Source organism: Microcaecilia unicolor, chromosome 3 (assembly GCF_901765095.1).
Source record: "Microcaecilia unicolor chromosome 3, aMicUni1.1, whole genome shotgun sequence".
NCBI classification, from domain to species: Eukaryota; Metazoa; Chordata; class Amphibia; order Gymnophiona; family Siphonopidae; genus Microcaecilia; species Microcaecilia unicolor.
Genome location: NC_044033.1, coordinates 26,933,905 through 26,955,617, shown reverse-complemented (window position 1 = coordinate 26,955,617; position 21,713 = coordinate 26,933,905). Strand labels below are relative to the sequence as shown.

Sequence of the window (21,713 nt, the reverse complement as noted above, 5' to 3'; positions counted from 1 at the left end):
GGAGTGATTGATGTTTGGAGACTCTTTCACTTAGACGAAAGGGAGTATACCTTCTTCTCCCACCCACATGGAGTCCATGCGCACCTGGATTATGTTCTCTTGGCCCAATCCCTAGTGAGAATGACTGAGCGCGTGGAGATTGGGGTGCCGACCATGCTTCAGTGTAGGTTCAATTACGGTGGGGGGAGCAGACGGGGATGCAAAGGTGACGTATGAATCCTGCTCTGTATCAGGATTGTGCTTTTGGTACATACCTTAAGAAGGCTTGGACAGACTATGTAGCGGGGAACAGGGACCAGCCGGTAAGCAACAGGATATTTTGGGAAGCAGTGAAAGCGGTAGTGCGAGGCAAGATCATGGCATATACAGCGGCTTTTCACAAAAAGCGAGAGGCGGAAATTAAGAAATTGATGGTTAAATTGCAGGAGGCAAGGAGAGTCCTTGTCCTTACTCCGTCTGATGCATCTAGAAAGGAGTATATGGAGATCAGGAAGCAAGTACAGGTCGTACTGGATGCTAGGGCATTATATGACAGGCTGTATAAATGTCGTCTGCATCGGTGGGGCAACAAAACGGGTAAGCTATTAGCATCACTGATTAGGCAAAAGTCAGGGAAAAGCTATATTAGGAAGATAAAGGATGTGCAAGGGAAGGTCCAATCGGGGGCGGGAGGAGATTCAGCAAGAATTTGTTCGTTTTTACTTTTCATTGTATGCTAAGGGCTCCTTTTCGGAGTGTAGTTGCAACAAATGCTTCAACAGTATTCGGCTGCCTTCTTTGACAACAGACCAGGTGGCGAGCCTCAATGCGCCGATACTGGGGAAGAGGTGCAACGAATTATAAAACAGTTGAAATTAGCAAGGCACCAGGTCCAGATGGATTGGGCACAGAATTTTATAAGATATTACAAGATCAAATAGTTCAGCCTTTTGTTGCTATGTGTGAGGAAGTGCGGACAACGCAGAATATGGGAACATCTCTAAACCATGTGTATATCACGGTGTTACCCAAGCCAGGCAAAGATGCAGAGTTGGTGGGCTCATATTGCCCGATTTCATTGCTGAATCAAGATGTTAAGATTCTGGTGGCTGTGCTGGCAGCTGGGTTGGGTGATTTAGTGCCTAATTTGGTTCATAGCGACCAGGTGGGATTTGTAAAGGGGAGATATGCTTCTGCAAATATCCTGAAGGTGAGCCGCATTCTATTTGAGAATTGCAAAAAGGCAGGGGATAAGATCTTGGCAAGTTTAGACGCTGAAAAAGCCTTTGATAAGGTAGTGTGGGAATATCTGTTTTGGGTGCTACAGCACTATGGGATAGCGGGGGAGTTCTTGGAATGGATCAAGGTGTTATATAGCAGCCCCACAGCTCATATTATGATCAATGACACATTAACTCCCACATTGCACCTGAGGGGGGGGGGGGGACAAGACAGGGGTGCCCATTGTCGCCCCTCTTATTTATCCTCACTCTCGAACCATTAGCGGCCAGAATACGGCAAGAACCGACGTTGAAGGGGGTGAGAGTGGGTGGTAGGGAGTTCCGTATAAACCTGTTTGCTGATCATATGCTGCTTCTCATTGACAATGCATCCTCCAGTATTTTTCGAGTAATGGAAATTATCAAGGAATTTGGGATGCTGTCTGGTTTGAGCATTAATTTTGGTAAATCAGAGGCATTTCCGATAAGTGATCCTTGCAGCAGTGTCCAGGTGCCTAATTTTCCGTTGATTTGGGCTAAAGGTGGGATTAAATATCTGGGGGGTGTTTCTCAGTGCGGACGCAAACTGGGTGTACAAGAAGAATGTTGTTGACAGAGTGGAAGAGATTAAGAGACTCTGTTGGAAGTGGAAAGATCTGCCAGTTAGTTTTATGGGAAGGATAGCATTGGTGAAAATGGTCTTACTACCTAAGATAATGTACCCGCTCCAGATGGTGCCGTTGTGGATAGGCAGAAAAGAGGAAACTCAGTACCGAAGTATTGTTACATCCTTTATATGGCATGCGAAGCAGCCTAGAATCTAATTTGCCAAGTTGTCATTGGATAGAGCGCAGGGAGGGCTCCAGCTGCCTGATGCTAGCGCCTATAATGTGGCAGCGCTTATGCGCTGGATACACGAGATCCATACAGGAGGAGACTTTTCCCCGGCGGGTTTTTGGTCGAGTTAGTGTAAACCGCTGGATCCGTTTGTTGTTTTGGAAGCGGGGAACCTACAAGGCTTGGGAGGGGTTGGGACGAATCCATATCTGATGGCACTGAGGGAGGGCCTGGAGGTGGTGGAGAGACTTGGGAGGCGTTCGGAAGGGGACGGGCCCCTTTCTGACTTTGACAGGTAACACGGCCTTTCCGGTGGGCTTGGAGGCCTCCATTTTTCGAACGTGGAGAGCCAATGGATGTAGGTACATAGGGGATTTTAGGCAAGTGGGAGGACATAGTAAAATAGTAAATGACGGCAGATAAAGACCTGTATGGTCCATCCAGTCTGTCCAACAAGATAAACACATTTTACATGGTATGTGATACTTTATATGTATACAATTGTTCCCATCGTTTGAACAAGTCCGGCGTGCATGGAATGTCCCGAATTCCCAGTTCTTTGCATTTCTCCAGGCCAGGGATTATGTCTTAGCAATTGACAGGAAGAGGGGAGAGCAGGTGGCCTTCGGGCGACTGGACTCTCTTTTTGCAGCTCCTGTCCACATTAAATAAATTAGCGCAGTGGCACCATTTCATTAGGGCTAACAAGAAGGCCAACTATCTAACGCATTTAGCAACTGTATGGAGCAGAGAAATAGGTGGTGAGGTGTCCCCGGAGGAGTTGGGGGAGGGGGCTTTTGGGGAACTTAGCATAACGCCGAATGCAGCATTGCAAGACATCCAATTTCGAATTTTGCACAGGGTACACATATACTACTACTACTACTTATCATTTCTATAGCGCTACCGGACATACGCAGTGCTTCACACTTGAACATGGAGAGACAGTCCCTGCTCAATAGAGCTTACAATCTAATTATGACAGACAGACATGACAAGTAAGGGATAAGGGTTAGGACAGACAGGACATATCAGGGATAGGGGACAGTTGAAGGTTTAGGAGTTAAAAGCAGCATCGAAGAGGTGGGTTTTTAGCCTAGATTTGAAGATGGCCAGAGATGATGCTTGGCGTACTGGCTCAGGAAGTTTATTCCAGGCATACGGTGCAGCAAGATAGAAGGAACGGAGTCTGGAGTTAGCGGTAGAGGAGAAGTGTGCAGATAAGAGAGATTTGCCCAGTGAGCGGAGTTCCCTGGGAGGAGTGTAGGGAGAGATGAGAGTGGAGAGGTATTGAGGAGCTGCAGAGTGAATGCATTTGTAAGTCAGTAAGAGGAGTTTGAACTGAATGCGGAAACGGATAGGGAGCCAATGAAGTGACTTGAGGAGAGGGCTAATATGAGCATAACGACACTGGCAGAATATTAGTCGTGCAGCAGAATTTTGATCAGATTGAAGAGGAGAGAGATGGCTCAGTGGGAGACCTGTGAGAAGCAAGTTGCAGTAGTCCAAGTGGGAGGTGATAAGAGTAAAGATGAGGGTTCTGGTTGCATGCTCAGGAAGGAAAGGACAAATTTTGGTGATGTTATAGAGGAAGAAATGACAGGTTTTAGCAGTCTGTTGAATATGTGACGCGAAGGAGAGGGAGGAGTCGAAGATGACCCCCAAGGTTATGTGCTGATGAGACGGGAAGGATGAGTGTATTATCCACAGAAATAGAGAAAGCGGGGAGAGGAGAGGTCGGTTTAGGTGGAAAGATAAGAAGCTCAGTCTTGGTCATGTTTAGCTTCAGGTGACGGTGAAACTTCCAGGCAGCAATGCCAGACAGGCATGCTGAAACTTTGGACTGGATGCCTGCTGAGATTTCTGGTGTAGAGAGGTAGATCTGGGAGTCGTCGGTGTAAAGATGATACTGAAAACCATGGGATGAGATCAGAGTACCAAGCGAAGAAGTATAGATGGGGAAGAGTAGAGGTCCCAGGACAGATCCCTGAGGTACACCAACTGACAGCGGGATAGAAAAGGAGGAGGATCCACCAGAGTATACGCTAAATGTACGTTTGGAGAGAAAAGATGAAAACCAAGAAAGAACAGAGCCTTGAAAACCAAGCGAGGATAGAGTATCGAGGAGTAAGCTGTGATCGACCATGTCAAAAGCAGCAGATAGAAGATAGAATATAGCCCTTTGGATCTGGCCTGGAGCAGGTCGTATCCAAGGAAAAGGGGCCCATAGCCCCATAGCTTTCCCCATGGCAGATGAAGTTTAATGTGAGCAAGTGCAAAGTGATGCATGTGAGAAAGAGGAACCCGAATTATAGCTATGTCATGCAAGGTTCCACGTTAGGAGTCACAGACCAAGAAAGGGATCTAGGTTTCATCGTTGATGATATGTTGAGACCTTCTGCTCAGTGTGCTGCTGCGGCTAAGAAAGCAAATAGAATGTTAGGTATTATTAGGAAAGGAATAGAAAACAAAAATGAGGACGTTATAATGCCTTTGTATCGCTCCATGGTGCGACTGCACCTTGAATATTGTGTTCAATTCTGGTTGCCGCATCTCAAAAAAGATATAGTGGAATTAGAAAAGGTGCAGAGAAGGGTGACGAAAATGTTAAAGGGGATGGGACAACTTCCCTATGAGGAAAGGCTAAAGCGGCTAGGGCGCTTCAGCTTGGAGAAAAGGCGGCTGAGGGGAGATATGATAGAGGTCTATAAAATAATGATTGCAGTTGAACGGGTAGATGTGAAGCGTCTATTTATGTTTTCCAAAAATACTAGGACTAGGGGGCATGCGATGAAACTACAAAGTAGTAAATTTAAAACAAATCTGAGAAATGTTTCTTCACTCAACGTGTAATTAAACTCTGGAATTCGTTGTCGGAGAATGTGATAAAGGAGGTTAGCTTAGCAGAGTTTAAAAAAGGTTTGGCCAGCTTCCTAAAGGAAAAGTCCATAGATCATTGTTAAATTGGACTTGGGGGAAAATCCACTATTTCTGGGATAAGCAGTATAAAATGTTTTGTACTTTTTTGGGATCTTGCCAGGCATTTGTGACCTGGATTGGCCACTGTTGGAAACAGGATGCTGGGCTTGATGGACCTTTGGTCTGTCCCAGTATGGCAATACTTATGTACGTATGTAATACAATTATTTGTTAATTACACGTCGGCATAGACACTGTTGCAGAAGAGCAAGTGTGAGTTTCCGCACTTGCAAGATATGTGCAATTTCTGCTGTTTCCATTAGTATTTTATGAAAACACCTAGGTGCCTAATAGACGCCTACTTTGCCCTCTTTAACAGACACCCTGTTATATTATCACCCTCTCTAAGACCAGAGACCCTTTAAAGCAGGGAGTAATTTCTGATTGTTCGTTAAAGGGAAGATAAATTATAGCGTGACTAGAGAGAAATTCCACTTTAGTGTAGGAGGCCTGGCTGAAGGAAAAGTAAAATAATTCTGGTGGTTTTAACTTTTGTTTCTGAGCGTATGTCTGCATTGGGGAGTACTTAACTGTTCTCCACTCCCCAAGGCTAACTGAGTCATGGAGAGGTGATGGAAATATATCAGGAGTAGGTGTCCATGAACTTTTCATCCAGCTGAGCCTCAGCATGTGTTTCTGAAACTTGGAGCCATGGCAGTTTTAAATAATAACAAGAAAAGGAAGAAAAAAAAAAAAAAAAGTAAAGCTGAAAGGTCCTAATTATAAGTTGTCCTTGTGTAAAGGCTAGAACTGCAGATTGTGCTGAGGATGACTCAGATAATGTGAAGAACAGGGGGCATAGCTAATATTTTTCATGTTGATATGCTTTGTTCACGTATCTTTTGTTTTCATTATTCTTTTGTTATGGTTTTGCCTTTTTAAAAAATCTACAGATGGTTCTGCTCAGCAATAGTTAAACAGAGGTTTGTAATATCTGGGTCAATATTATCGGTTTAAACAACAAGTCTCGTAAATGTTTTCTGGTGAAATATCCAGCCTAGTAACTGTTTACGCAGGCAGTGACCTCATTCTGTGTATGTAAAATACATGTACCGTATTTTTCGGACTATAAGACGCACCGGACCATAAGACACACCTAGGTTTTAGAGGAGGGAAATAGGAAAATATTTTTTTTCCTTTTTCCCTACTCTAAAACCTAGGTGCTCCGGTGCGTCTTGTCCGAATCCCGCCCTCCCCCCGGCCCTGTCACCACTTCTTCCTACTCACGCGATCTTCCCTGGTGGTCTAGTGACGTCGGGGCAGGAAAGAGCCCCCTCTTTCCTGCCCAGCGCGCTGCTCTCCATCCACCTGTATGCAGCCTGACGGTCTCGGCGAGATTCAAAATGGCCGCCGAGACTGCAATTCTCAGCGGCCATTTTGAATCTCGCCTAGACCGTCAGGCTGCATACAGGAGGATGGAGAGCAGCGCGCTGGGCAGGAAAGAGGGGGCTCTTTCCTGCCCCGATGTCACTAGACCACCAGGGAAGATCGCGTGAGTAGGAAGAAGTCTACCTTCGGACTATAAGACGCACCCCCCATTTTCCTCCCAAATTTGGGGGGAAAAAAGTGCGTCTTATAGTCTGAAAAATACGGTATGTTGCTCAAACTACAAATTGTTTAGAACGTGCAAACCCTGTTGTTGTGTCTGTGCATATGCACAGGGTTCCACTGGATTAAAGGACATTTAGATTTCTCATGTGCTCAGATGTGCTTATTTAGAGGAGAAAGCTTATTTCAGATAAAAAAGAAATATATTAGGCTTGATTAATTCCTCCCATAAGTTCCCAGCTAGAAAAAAATACTTTTGCAGTGTATGCCACGGAAGCAAGATACTAGTGATTTCAGTGTCACAAGCACCTCCTGGTATGTTTGCCAATATTCCTGGAGGCTGGGCACGGTCTTCCTTTCTTTCTTTTTTTAACCCTAAGCAGCAGGGTGTTCTGTGCTCATACGGTAATGACATAATCAAATATTTTGTCTAACGTTTGTTTAGTCTGTTCTCTCTTCCCCCCCCCCTCCCCCGTCCTGTTCTCCTGCTCCCTTTTCTGTTGCCATTACCTCTGCCTAAGTAGTCACTCTCAATATCTCTTCTTAGGAGACTGCTACTTTCATTTCCTGTTTCCAGACTGAAGTTTAGCTAAAGCAACATAATAAATAGGTGAAACTTAACATTGTGAGGTTATTTCATATCTGCTCTGTAGTGCTGAGATAAAAAGTTCCTAAGCAATAGATGGAAACTGGGAGAATAACTGGCCCCCTTTATCTGACTGAATGAAGTCATTATGGACAGAAATGCAGCATTTTAAGCCCCTTTGGATTTTTGCCTGTACAAGGGTGTTTGGCAGCTACAAGGCTTGGCACTGCCCCATTTTCCATTCTTCTCCCCTGTGGGTTGATGCCAGCTTCTTTGTGGAATTTGTATTTGCCAAAGGTCAGGATCAGAGCAAGGCCCATTATTTGGTATACAGTTGCTGCTGAGAAGCTAAACATCTGTAATGCTGTCAGTTATTCGTGTTCGCAAAGAAATATTTATCCCTAAGATCTTCTCTTTTAACATGACACAGTATGGCGCAAGCCTGGGAGTGGCTGCAGAGAATTCATTTAGGATACAATGATGTTATCTTCCATTTGACCTTAAATGTTCTACTTTGAAAAAAAAAAACCACAGGGTTATTGCCTTTAATTAGAACAAATGTTTGAGTGATAATAAACAGATGAGAGACTGTACCATTTGTAAAAGCAATTAAAGGAAAAGCAAGGAAAAGCAAAAAATTGTAAATTAAAATGAAGTATTGTGTGAGTGTAAACATGCAGATTAATGTGGTTCTAAAAATCTGTTCACAAATTGGGCAGGTGGCACGTTGGCACTCTCCTTTCATCCCACACACCAAATTATCAACACATGACAAATCATCTAAGAAGAAGAGTGGATGTATTATGGTCACAACATTGAACTACTTACATTTGTTAAATGCAGTTTACAGTATTGTGCAATTACATACATGAATCCTTGTTAAATATTCTGTCTAAATCATTTCAGGGAGGGGGGGGGGGGTCTAGCCTTTCGAGTCACACAGTTCTAACTATTTCCGCCTTATCAGCCGAAACACATTTCTGCCCTGTCTGGGTATAGACCATAGATGTGCCGATGCACTACCATCACTTCCCTCATCAGGAGTTGCCATAAAAATACATTCCCCTCCTTAACCATTGAATCCTTTTCTTGATGCCTTCAAACCCCGCTCCCTGATTCTGTCAAAGTCTGGAGCAGGCACCCGCCATCTTTCGGTTTGTCTGGTTCTGGTCCCCCTCCATAGGTGAGGGGGACTGCCTCAGGTCTTTGACGTCATCCATGTCACTGTTAGCATGTGACAAAACAACTTCACTTTTTACCACTGTTAAAGCTTGATTTAGTCTAAACTTACTGCTGTGTGCTCTATTGTTATGACCGGTAGTAGTGAGCCCCTGTGCCCCGACTGAGCACGGCAGAGATGGAATGACGCCGCACTCGGTCAGGCAGCCAGACAACCCCTAGCTTCACCTGGGAAGCGACCACCGTTCACCAAGAGTTGAGCTCCCAGCTGCAGGTGGCCACCAGGACTTCTGGAACCGGCGGGGTTGCACAGCCGCTGACCAGGATGGCAGGAAACAGACACAGTCCAGAACCAGTACTTCGACAAAATCAGTCCAGGGTCAAGGCAGGCAGCAAACAAGCGTAATCTGAGAAAACTAGCCAAGGTCCGGTGCACAGGTAACCAGGAACAGAAGAATAGTCAGAACAGCACTCCCACAGCAATTCCTCAGAACAATTGAGGCCGAAGCAATGAAGGCCTGGAGGCGGGTGCTTTAAATAGTGAAGCAATCTGAGCAAACCAAACTCAGGTGAATCCAACATGGCTGCCCCCATAGGAGATCCTCCCAAGCCCAAATATGGAGTTCCTTTCTGTTCTCGTTTATACAAGATGGCTGCCCCCTCCTGAGCTAGCCAAGATGGCTGTTGCCCTTGCTCCAAGCCAGATGATGGCTGCCAGACTTAGGAAACTGAAACAGACCCTCCTAAGACTGAACCTTGTCCCTTTTGGACGGAGCTGAGGAATGACTTAGCCGGGAGGAGCGTCGAACAGGTGAGGGACGTAACATCTATCAGGCTAGGACCCGCCACCACAGACCAAGACAGCGACACCTCGCTTGTTGTGATCTCCCCACCTCCTCTATTCATAGCTGTGGCCATTCCTTAACTCGGGTACTCATAATGTCCAGGGATAGACAGTTGTAACCTACATGTAGGTCAGCTTCATAATTCTGTTGGTTTCAAAGGTAATAAAATTTGACTAACTCATGCAGCAGCAAGAAGTCCTGCTTAGAAATGACTTGAACATGCTTTTCTGTGGCTTCAACCCGGGTTACACATCCCACCCTAAATTTAAAAAAAAAAAAAAAGAGACCTTTTTCAGTGATATGCGTAGTCATTTTGTTTAATCAATTGGCGGGGGAGTCAGATGGCAATATATTGAAGAATATATTTATATATATATATTTATACTGTACACCACGCTCATTATGTGGAATTTTAGTTTGATAAACTTGGAAAGTTGGAGTACAAATTTTTGATTATCCGTTGATGCATAGTTAGGAGTCATTTCATACATGCTCCATAAGTAAAGGCAGGTGAACCAAGAAGGAACATAGAGGGGCTTACAAGTCTGCGAGAAACATGATTTAGATAATGATTTATGGGGCAGGCTGGATCCCCTGCAGCTTTATGGAGTACCACTTGAATACTCTTACTGGCTTGTTCTGTTTTGGATTTCCAGCTACTGCAAGCTGAGGTGGAACATGGGCACCTGGAACCAGAGATTATCTCACTTACTCGCAATGCGCCAAAGAACGCGAAGGAAAAGGCACATCTGAACTGGGCAACTTGAAACTCATTGTGGCAAATCTAATACACTCAAAAGAAGGAGTAGGTGATCATGAGTTATGGGTAACCGTCTATCAAAATTCTTTCCATTAGTTCATTCCTAATCCTGCATCGCTTCCTTAATGATCAAACTGCTCACGGGATTATCTACACCTAGTGCCTTTGCGAAACCCTATGCCTGACAAATTATATTTGTAATGTGAAGGGAAGGTAAAAATTTCCTTTCTTCCTCCAGCCAAAATAAGTGGAAGAAGTTCAAGTAAAGTTGAGGACTGTTGCCTCAACACAGACTCAGCAGAAGTCAGTAAAAGTTTGGGTTGTAGAATAAACAGAAAATGTAATTATTTAATCTAAGTTGCAGAGCCTGATGTGAACCCAGCCAGCCCCTAGGAGCTGACTTATATATGTTATATGCTCAACCTGACCTAATACACAACCTCTATTTTGGTGACTAATGATGGTATGGCTGGAAATGAGAGTACACAAAGCAAAACTGTAGCCAATTCCCTTATGGCAGCTAGGACAAATCTTGCTGGCCACATAATATCTGTCAGTCACAACATGGATACCATGTAGCCAGCCAGTCCAACAGTTAAAATGGTGATTGCATCCTTGTAAACGCCCCTCTTCATGCTCCTAGTCTCCACCCACATTAACACCACCTCTTAGACTTCTTCTCTTTCCTAACTGTAGCTACCCCTCTCCCTCTCTACCCTCGACTACCTTCCATTGTCTTATCCCTGTTCTAACTTGCTTAGACCTACCTGTGACCCTTCCAAATCTCCAGTCCCTTCTTTCCTGCTTCCCTTTCTTCCCCACTTCCTGTTACCCTAAAATTCTTTCCCCAGCTGTGCCAGGCCACCACCCATTTGTGTGTCTATGCAGCTAGGTCAGTTCCTTTTTGAAGCAACAATATTTTGAGGGTTTTTTTTTTATTAAGTCGTCAGCTAAAACAAAATATCAGCTTGATTATTTTTCTTCCAGGTTTCTTTTTCAGTTCTTCCTTACCAATTTATCGACATGTAAGGAGGCATTGTATAGAAAGAACTTTTCCCCATTCTGTTTCTATGGGAAAGATTTATTTTAAATTAAACAAGGCTCTTAATGTTTGTTGTTGTGGTATTTGTCACCAGGAACCTGTGCTGGCATCTTTAGCATATTCAGATAGTTTATAGTAAAAAGTAGCTTTTACAACCTGCACTGTTTCTGTGCTACAGTGGTTGATTTTAATGAGCTTAACTTACAGCAAATGGAGGAAATGTATTAGTGCATTAAAAATGCAGAATAACATGCCTTAATAATTAGTCTTAAAGATAGAGGGGGTCTCTTACTAAGCCAAAGTAGCATTTTTAGCTCACAGTAGATGACGTTAGCTTCAGATCTCTTAGTACAAGAACAGTGCTGGGCAGACTTCTGCAGTCTGTGCCCTGAGAATGGCAAGGACAAATCAAACTCTGTTATAATGAGTTTATCTTGTTGGGCAGACTGGATTGATTTATTTATTTGTTACATTTGTATCCCACATTTTCCCACCTATTTGTAGGCTCAATGTGGCTTACATAGTACCGGAGAGGCCTTTGCAGGCTCTGATGTGAACAAATACAGGGTGATGTTGTGATAAGATCAAGTTCATGTGGCACAGCCACATTAGGGAATCGGAGAACGGAAGAGATGTGTTATGTCCATTACATGCTTTACTTTGGTTGTGTTGCAGAGATTAGGCATTTAAGTATGGACCGTACAGGTCTTTTATCTGCCGTCATTTACTATGTTACTATATGGTAGAAATCAGTCGGCAGTAAATGCCAAGATGCCCACATAAATATAATGGACGTCTCGGCGTTTACTGCCAGCTGCTTTCTACTGCGAACTGAACACGCTACTACAGCTTAGTAAAGGAATCCTCCTCAGAAGGAAGGGATCCCCAGAAGCTTAGCCGGCGGTGGGAGGCAGGGCTGGTGGTTGGGAGGTGGGGATAGTGCTGGGCAGACTTATACGGTCTGTGCCAGAGCTGGTGGCGGGGCGGGTGGTTGGGAGGTGGGGATAGTGCTGGGCAGACTTATACGGTCTGTGCCCTGAAAAAGACAGGTACAAATCAAGGTAAGGTATACACAAAAAATGACACGCGAGTTTATCTTGTTGGGCAGACTGGGTGGACCGTGCAGGTCTTTTTCTGCCGTCATCTACTATGTTACTATGTATAAAAGACTCCCAGAGTAAGAGAATTCATAAAGTAGGGCATGCACCTTGAAAAATAACTGTACAAGTATATAAAGCACATAGTAATATTCATCCATTATCAACTTAAAAGATATTGGAGTAGATATTAAAAGTCCGATTTATATATGTAAATTGACATATTTATAATTATGCTGATAAGATTTGTAAGCTCTGTTGAACATGGACTGTCTCTTTACATGTTCAAATGTACAGCGCTGCAGATGTCTAGTAGCACTGTAGAAATGGTAAGTAGTAGTAAGTAGCATTTTTTTTTTCATAAAAGGCGCTAGTTGTGTATATAGTACAGCAGCATGCAGAGATTTTAGGGAGTTGGGTTCTGGGTGGTCCTCCCTATAATACATGTATTGCCTCTTATACACGTGATCAGATACCGCATTCAATTCAAGCTTCTCCTTCTTACCTACAAATGCACTCAGTCTGCTGCCCCTCACTATCTTTCTACCCTCATCTCCCCTTACGTTCCCGCCCGTAACCTCCGTTCACAGGATAAATCCCTCCTCTCAGTACCCTTCTCCACCACCGCCAACTCCAGGCTCCGCTCATTCTGCCTCGCCTCACCCTATGCTTGGAACAACCTTCCTGAACCCTTACGCCAAGTCCCCTCCCTGCCTGTCTTCAAGTCTTTGCTTAAAGCCCACCTCTTCAATGCTGCGTTCGGCACCTAACCCTTACCGTTCAGTCAATCCAGACTGCCCCAATTTGACTGCCCCTATCGGACTGACCGCGTTCACTTGTCTATTAGATTGTAAGCTCTTTGAGTAGGGACTGTCTCTCTTTGTTAAATTGTACAGCACTGCGTAACCCTAGTAGCGCTCTAGAAATGTTAAGTAGTAGTAGTAGTATTGCCTCTTATACACGTGTATAGTGCTACCTACGCAAACACAGCCACTAGTGTTGATACTGTCTTCCTTTGTAAAATGGGCTGTTTTGTTGTGCATGGTGTTCCTTTGGCAGTGATTTACATATTTTATAAAAGGCTTAGCATTCGCCAAGTCTTTAAGAAAATACAAGGGCAGTTTTAAATGAGTGACTTTGGACATTTATTAGCCACCTAGTCAACATATACAAAGTTAACCTCCCTGTGTCTAGCCATTGTATTAAAATGTCTTTTCACTGAAGTTCTACTTTGCACTGGAAGTAGTCCACAGGAACTAATGTATCTGCAACCAGAGCTGCCCCAAATTTTTAAAGGGAAAATCTGTGTGTAGTTTTCCTTTGAAAAAGTGCTTGCAGGCCCCCCACCTGGGGGGGGTTTCATAATTGACTCTTTTATGACTAACACTGTAAAATAGGGCAGTTCTTGCTAAAGTAATCTGAAGAACTAATCAGTTTGTTTTCTACAGGCAAAAGTACACTAATAAGGTTACTACAGCTAGTTTTCCCACTGTTCTTCTATAAATAACTCTGTAGACTCTTGGCTATGCAGAAGGCTCCCATGTTCCCTAAGGCAACAGATCTTTGAAAACATAAGATAAAATGTATGCGCTGCACCCCTCAGCAAAGTCACCCTCCTAACCACACAATTCAACTTCATAGAGCCCAGTGTCACCCCGCTCTTAAACATGAATATGACACCAGTATAATTATTGAGAGCCATTAATAAATCACTAATCAGACTGTGACATATAAACAACAGAATCTGTTGTATACTGTTAACAAATAATCTAGCGTTAGTATTTAAGGCATTGTAGAATCTTTTTGAGTCAAATTAAAATGCAGAAAAATGATGAATAGGGATGTGCATTCATTTGAAAGGACACAGGAAACCTCAACAACAAGTATCGGCCTGCTTATCCGACATTGCTGCCTAGATGTCCAACCGCCACCTGAAACTGAACATGGCCAAGACCGAGCTCATTGTCTTTCCACCCAAACCCACTTCTCCTCTCCCTCCACTCTCTATTTCAGTCGACAACACCCTCATCCTCCCCGTCTCATCTGCCCGCAACCTCGGAGTCATCTTCGACTCCTCCCCCTCCTTCTCTGCCCATATCCAGCAGACAGCCAAGACCTGCCGCTTCTTTCTGTATAACATCAGCAAAATTCACCCCTTCCTCTCCGAGTACACCACCCGAACTCTCATCACCTCTCGCCTTGACTACTGCAACCTACTCAGTGGCCTCCCACTTAACCATCTATCCCCCCTTCAATCCGTTCAGAACTCTGCTGCCCGTCTTATCTTCTGCCTAGACCGATATGCTCATATCACCCCTCTTCTCAAGTCACTTCACTGGCTTCCGATCAGGTACCGCATACAGTTCAAGCTTCTCCTACTAACCTACAAATGCACTCTATCTGCAGCCCCTCATTAACTCTCTACCCTCATCTTCCCATACGCTCCTACCCGTAACCTCCGCTCACAGGACAAATCCCTCCTCTCAGTACCCTTCTCCACCACCACCAACTCCAGGCTCCGCCCTTTCTGCCTCGCCTCACCCCATACTTGGAATAAACTCCCTCAGCCCATACGCCAAGCCCCCTCCCTGCCCATCATCAAATCCTTGCTCAAAGCCCACCTCTTCAATGTCGCTTTCGGCACCTAACCATTGTACCTCTATCCAGGAAATCTAGACTGCCCCAATTTGACTGACTGCACTTTTTGTCCTTTAGATTGTAAGCTCCTTTGAGCAGGGACTGTCCTTCTTTGTTAGATTGTACAGCACTGCGTAACCCTGGTAGCTCTTTAGAAATGTTAAATAGTAGTAGTAGTAGTAGTAGTAGTAAATGCAATTCTCATGGTAGCCAGTGTTCCAAAAATCCTCTAATCTCTCTATCCGTAATCGCTTCTGGCAGCCCCACGAAGCGCAACTTATTCCTTCGCAATCTATTTTCCAATTCGTCCACTTTCGCTTCCAGGGCCTCCACTTGAGATTTTGCCCGCTCCTGGGCGCTTTCCACTGTCGAGACTCTACCCTCTAGCTTGCTCATCCGCGACTGAAAAGCCACACACTCCTGAGCCAGATCCTCCAACTGAGATTGCATTTTCTCTAATTTTGTGTCAATAGGGGATAAACGTCGCTCCAACAAATCTTCTAATACTGTAGACATTTCTGACGTTATCTCCGCAATCCAGGTCGAAGATACAGAAGGGCCTGCCAGGCTCTCAGGGGCCGCCATTTTGTCCTCCACATATCTCCCCCTGTTCTTCTCTTTGTAAGATGATTTCATTGCCATCTCGTCAGAACAAAGGTACCAACTGAATGCGCCGAAGTTCCACAGCTTTAATAGCCTATTTGCAACAGCGCTGAGGGATCCGAACAGATATATAAAGTTGGCAGGAACACTCGGGAGCCGGACAAGCTCTCACCTACGTCTTCTCCCGGACATGGCGTCACGTGATCCCCTAGTTGGTTGTAATTTAATTAGTCCCACCCACCCTACTCCTGTTATTTAGGTTTGTATATATTTGTAGTGGGTTTTTCTGCTTTCCTTTTTAGGTTTGTCACCTTGGAGAGGGATGAAAATTGAGGTGCCATCAGCGTGCCTTGTGTTACAGAAGGAAGATGCACATTATGGTTGCTTGCCAGGGAGTTGTTGCATAACTTTCTTCTCTCTCTCTCTCTCTTATAGATGTGGGCACTCACCGGTATACCGTTCACGGGAGATGGCAGCTCATGCTCTTGTTCCATTTGTTATGATTGACGATGTACCACGCACGATATTGTCGCTGCTTGCTACCCTTCCAGATTGTACAGATCCATGTATACGGCAGAATCATATTCACGGGACACTTTTACAAGTATGTTTTTGCTTAATTCTGCATTGTTTAAACTTATTTTAACAGTGATGAGCCAAGAAAAATAAACTGTGGCAAAGTTGGAGAATGCTTTAAAATAGAATCTTGTGAAGTGCAGTAGAAAAGTTACAGAGCACAATAGAATGCTTATTCTTTATTGACTAGTGTCACTGTAAAATAAATCTTTGGTTCTTCCACCCCTCACTATGCCTTCAGGAGCTCTATAATACTCACAGTTCCTGTACAACATTTGGAGTAAGAACCTGAACTAGGAATTCACCCAAAGTCTCTTATTTGCTGCCAGACAGTTCAAAACACTGAACTTGCCAGAGTGCCTTTCCCTTTTAAATCACTAAGAGTACAGTTGCTGTGGTGGAGATGAAAACGGTAACGGAATTCAAACATGCGTGGGATAAACATAAAGGAATCCTGTGCAGAAGGAAGGGATCCTCAGGAGCTTAGCCTAGAATGGGTGGCAGAGCTGGTGGTTGGGAGGCGGGGCTAGTGCTGGGCAGACTTATACGGTCTGTGCTAGGGCTGGTGGTTGGGAGGCGGGACTAGTGCTGGGCAGACTTATACGGTCTGTGCCGGGGCTGGTGGTTGGGCGGCGGGGATAGTGCTGGGCAGACTTATACGGTCTGTGCCAGATCCGGTGGTGGGAGGCGGGGATAGTGCTGGGCAGACTTCTAGGGTCTGTGCCAGAGCTGGTGGTTGGGAGGCGGGGATAGGGCTGGCCAGACTTATACGGTCTGTGCACTGAAGAGGACAGTACAAATAAAAAAGTAGCACATATGAATTTATCTTCTTGGGCAGACTGGATGGACCGTGCAGGTCTTTTTCTGCCGTCATCTACTATGTTTACTATGACCTGCCTTTTACCCGCTGCAGTAAAAGGGGGCCTCGGCATGCATTTGAAATGGAGGTTTCTTGAATATGTTGTTACCACTGGCGTCCCTGAAGAAGACTCTTTGAAACGGAAATTTCTGTTGGACGTTGGGGAACTCACACTGAATGAGCGGGGTCTGGTAACAGTATCCAGATAAGTTGACTCATGTTTGTTTCCTTCAGTTTGCAGTGGATTAGAGTTAATGAAGTAACCAAAAGTTTTGCTTCACTCGTTATCAAAAGTTTGTTTGACGCCTCCTTGAGGCTTTCTTTTGACACCAGAACGGTAGTGGTAATCCCATAGGGAGCTTTTGTAGTGTTTAGTTAGATATTGGCACTTATTCACTTTGGGATAAATTGAAAAATTGGGGTGGAAAGTTTGGGTGAGTGTTCTATGATGTATAGAGCTTCTCATGTAAGACGTTTTTGTGGCGGTGTGACTCACTGAAGTAGTTCAAAAGGTCAGCCTATACTGAACTCCCCTTTTCACCCCTTATCTACTATAATAAAACTCACCCTCAACGTTCTGAAGACAACGTTCTGAAGTCACTCAGTCACTCCCTGAAGGGTTCATGGATTCATGGTGGTGAAGCCACAACACTGACCATGTCTCTCTGCCCCGCCCTCACATGACGAACCAATCAGAAAAAACACCCTCAACATTCTGAAACACAAAGGACCATCACAACACCGTTCCCAGGCAACACTAGGCAACGTAAGACGGACCAATCAGAGGAAACTACGTGACAATAAGGGAGGAGCATTCCCCAGCAGAATGGCTCATTATCTGTGCAGCACGGAGAGCACAGAACCACCGCTGGAATGAGAGAAGAATATTCCTGCTGTGGGTATGTGCAAAAATAGACCGGGGGGGGGGGGGGGGAGAAATTTTTAAATGCCTAATGCCAGTACTGAAGAGTGCCAGAGGGCCTATAGCACAGACCATATTTGGGATCGCTTGACATGGAGTCAGAGGAGCCAGAAAACAACGTGCCCGTCACCATCTGGGACGTGGGCGAACAGGACAAGCTGCGGCCCAGCTGGAAGGATTACACGCGACCCAGCCAGCAGTAAACAGCGACCAAGGACAGCACAGCACATCCCCCATGCAAAAAACAAAACAAAAAAAGACACACATCAACAACCTGCACACACACCGCACCCTCACACACACACAAAATAACTCTGTGACACATACACACACACACAAAAAAAGTCACATGCTAGCGCCCGTTTCATTGGTTTCGGAAACGGGCCTTTTTTACTAATAAATTATAAATTACAAATTATAAATCATAAAATTACAAAATAAAATTAATAAACTACAAAACAAAATTGAGCTTCTACTACTGTTCTGTTAATAGTCTGTCATCGAGGCCTTATACATTTTTTGGGATTGACTTTTTTGCCAGTCTTACTCAGCTTTTTGTCTCTCCCCTGGGGGTTCTTGTAGTGTCAAACATTTTGCAGCAGCTTCGTAAAAGGGGTTCATAATTAATTAACTACCTTGACTTCACTTGGTGCTCTAAATAAAAGTGAACATAAGAGTAGCCATACTGGGTCAGACCAACATCTAGCCCAATGGTCCATCTAGCCCAGTATCTTGAAAACAAACTGTATACCTCAAATTGTAGTGATAAACATTTGCTTATAAAATATGTAAAAATTCAAGGAGGTTTTTTTTAGTTCTATTTTTAATTATATTATTAAAGACAGACTTGATATAAAATCTAATTAGTTCAATAATAAGGCAAAGCCATGGCAATGCTGAGTTTTGCCAGAAAGAAAGTTGGAGTAAAAGAGTCATTAGAATATTAAAGCAGAAAGATCTCTACATTTGGCTGTATAGAATTAGAGGTCTTACCTTTCTACAGTTCACGGAGTGTATTGAGCAAATGGGCATTCCCACCTGGCCTTACACAGCATTTGTTTTAAGCAGTTTTTCAAAGTCTGTGAGAGCAGCCATTTTAAAGCCCGTCTCCCCCATGGTTGATAGATCATTGTCATAGCAACTAGTGCACCATAGTACGATAACTTAAAAATCAACTTTATAACCATAAGCAAGCCTAGCTGATTAGAAGGAAACAGCAACACAAACCAAACATAGAGTAATAACAGTGAAATGGGCAACAGATGGAACAACAAGGCGGAGCCAAAAATTAGAGGAAGCAGAAATTATTGAGGACCCCGACATGGTCTGTGTTTTGGCAAATGCCTGCGTCAGGGGTCCAAATTGTTCATCACACCACAAGCTAACTCAGTTTGGTGAGTTTGAGATTTCACACCAGCTGGTCCAGTGGATGTTTTCTATATTGAGACTGTTGAATTTATGCAAGAAGTGCTGTACTACTGTAATGAACAATTTGACCCCTGATGCAGGCATTTGCCGAAACACAGGCCAGGTTGGGTCCTCAATAAATTCTGCTTCCTCTAATTCTTGGCTCCCCCGTGTTGTTTTATCTGTGTGACCCACTTCACTGTTATTGCTGCAAACCTAACTGATTTGACATCTCACCAGTGAAATCAAAGAATTATTTTGTAATCATTTTAATATACTAAATACTAAACTACATGTCTGATTAGCCCACTATGTATTGCACTGAAAGTATATTAACTTATATAACACCATTTTAGGAAAAAATGTTAATATACAAAATCATTATTTATGAATTCCTATCCACACTACATGTTAAATAACTTTTATTAATGTCAAGAATGAAATATATAATTACGAACAATTCTTTGTTGTCTAATAGTGAACGTGTCAGTTCAAATAAAATGATAAGAAAACAGAGAGATCCAACCTTTCATTTAGACCATAAGGTTCTATTCTGTTCATCTCAAAAATCAAGGTTTGCTGCTTCTCAACAGAAAGTATCTATATTTATTTTTTTGTTTTGTTTGGCAACATATAAGGCACAAAACCATATCTGTTTGAACTGATAATGTTTGGTAATACAATGTTGTACCATAGGTCTATCAAGAATCTTTCTTTCTATGCAGCTCTTACCTTCTTAGATCCTTGTTTTAAATTTCCTTTTTGTTTTACATAGTAACTTAGTAGATGACGGCAGAAAAAGACCTGCACAGTCCATCCAGTCTGCCCAACAAGATAACTCATATGTGCTACTTTTTGTGTATACGTTACCTTGATTTGTAACTGTCATTTTCAGGGCACAGACCGTACAAGTCTGCCCAGCACTATCCCCGCCTCCCAACCACCATCCCCGCCTCCCGCCCCCTGCTCTGCCACCCAATCTCGGCTAAGCTCCTGAGGATCCATTCCTTCTGCACAGGATTCCTTTATGTTTATCCCACGCATGTTTGAATTCCATTACCGTTTTCATCTCCACCACCTCCCGCGGGAGGGCATTCCAAGCATCCACCACTCTCTCCATCAAAAAGTACTTCCTGACATTTTTCTTGAGTCTGCCCCCCTTCAATCTCATTTCATGTCCTCTTGTTCTACCGCCTTCCCATCTCCGGAAAAGGTTCGTTTGCGGATTAATACCTTTCAAATATTTGAACGTCTGTATCATATCTCCCCTGTTTCTCCTTGCCTATGTACAGTAATTTACAAAGGCAAATGACTATATAGATCAGGCTTTGACAAATCCCAGGTGCTAGGTCACCATTGCACTTAGAAATTTGCACACTAGTGTCTGGGATTTAGTGCCCCCCCCCCTTCAAAGTTTAGGTTTGTTTGTTTTTTTAAATAACACTACCTAACATGTTATGCTTCTGCACCGTGATTTGGCTCTTTATGTAAACTTGAGCTGCATGGACTTGAAACTGCAAGACCAGCCTGAACTTCCTATGCCATGCTGCTCAAGTTTACACAAGAGTTGAATCATAGCGGGTGCTAGGGAGTATGCTGTTTCCTCTGCAAAGGCAGTCTTTGAGGTGAGGGGAATAGCTAGCAGTGTTAGAGAGAGTGGGTGAGGACTGAGGGGGGTTGTGAGAGAGAGAGATTGGGTGAAAGATGATGGGGGTTGTAAGAGAGAGAGGAATTGAGAGACTGGGTGAAGGCTGGGGGGGGGGGGATATGAGAGACTGGGTGAAGACTGGGGGGTTGGGTATATGTGAGCAAGAGATAGACTGGGTGAAGGCTGGGGAGCAGGTATGTACAAGCAAGAGAGAGACTGGTGGGGACTAAGGTTTGGAAACATGTGAAACAGAGGCCTTTTTTTCACCTATCTAGAGGGTACTGTCACACAGTGTTACGTCTGTGCTCACCTCGCCCTCTGGTGGCCAGAACCGGTGGCTGCTGTGGACCGTTACCCGTTCCAGATTTCAGGCTAGTCCGGATCTTCCGGGCTGCCAGACTTGCTTGCTTGGATTGAACCTACACAGCACCCGTAGTTTCCTGGTGATTGTTGCAGCTGAGCTCCAGGTGCTGCTGGGCTTATTAGCCATTCTGAAACCTTGCTGCTTTGCCTTTGCATTGCGTCTAAGGCCCTGGTATGTTGGTGCTTTTGCACTTCAGCCTGAGTTTGTTTCCTTACTCTTGTTCTTGCCTGAAGTCTTGCCTGTTCTAGTTAGTCTATGTTTAGTCTATTGCTTGTTTCCTGTATTGCTTGTTTCCCAGTCTTTTGTCTAGTTCTGGGTTTATCTGTGTTTGTTCCCTGCTTCAGTGGCTGCTTGCAGCTTTCAGTTCAGTCTTGTGTCTGATCCTTTCCCTGCCTTGCTGTCCCTGTGCTGCCTAGCTGTTAGCCAGTCCTGCCCTGTCCAGTAAGTCCTGCTGGCCACCTGAAGCCTTGAGCTCAACTCTTGGTGGAAAGTGGCCAGGTGCAGGTGAAGCCTAACTGTTTGTCAGAGATCTGCCCTGTCTCTAGCGTGGGGTGGTTTTGCCTGCCACTGCCGCTCCTCGGCAGTGGCCCAAGGGCTCACAAACCCAGTTTCCAGCTTTGAAAAC

General features: G+C 44.3%; 1 protein-coding gene across 1 annotated transcript in view; it reads left to right on the top strand.

Annotated features, from left to right (window-relative positions):
• Positions 1 to 21,713, top strand: part of THADA (THADA armadillo repeat containing) — a 649,870-nt gene that overhangs the window by 347,817 nt on the left and 280,340 nt on the right. Inside the window, 1 exon segment of the mRNA XM_030195792.1 lies at positions 15,748 to 15,916. Coding sequence (XP_030051652.1) covers positions 15,748 to 15,916 — 169 coding nt within the window.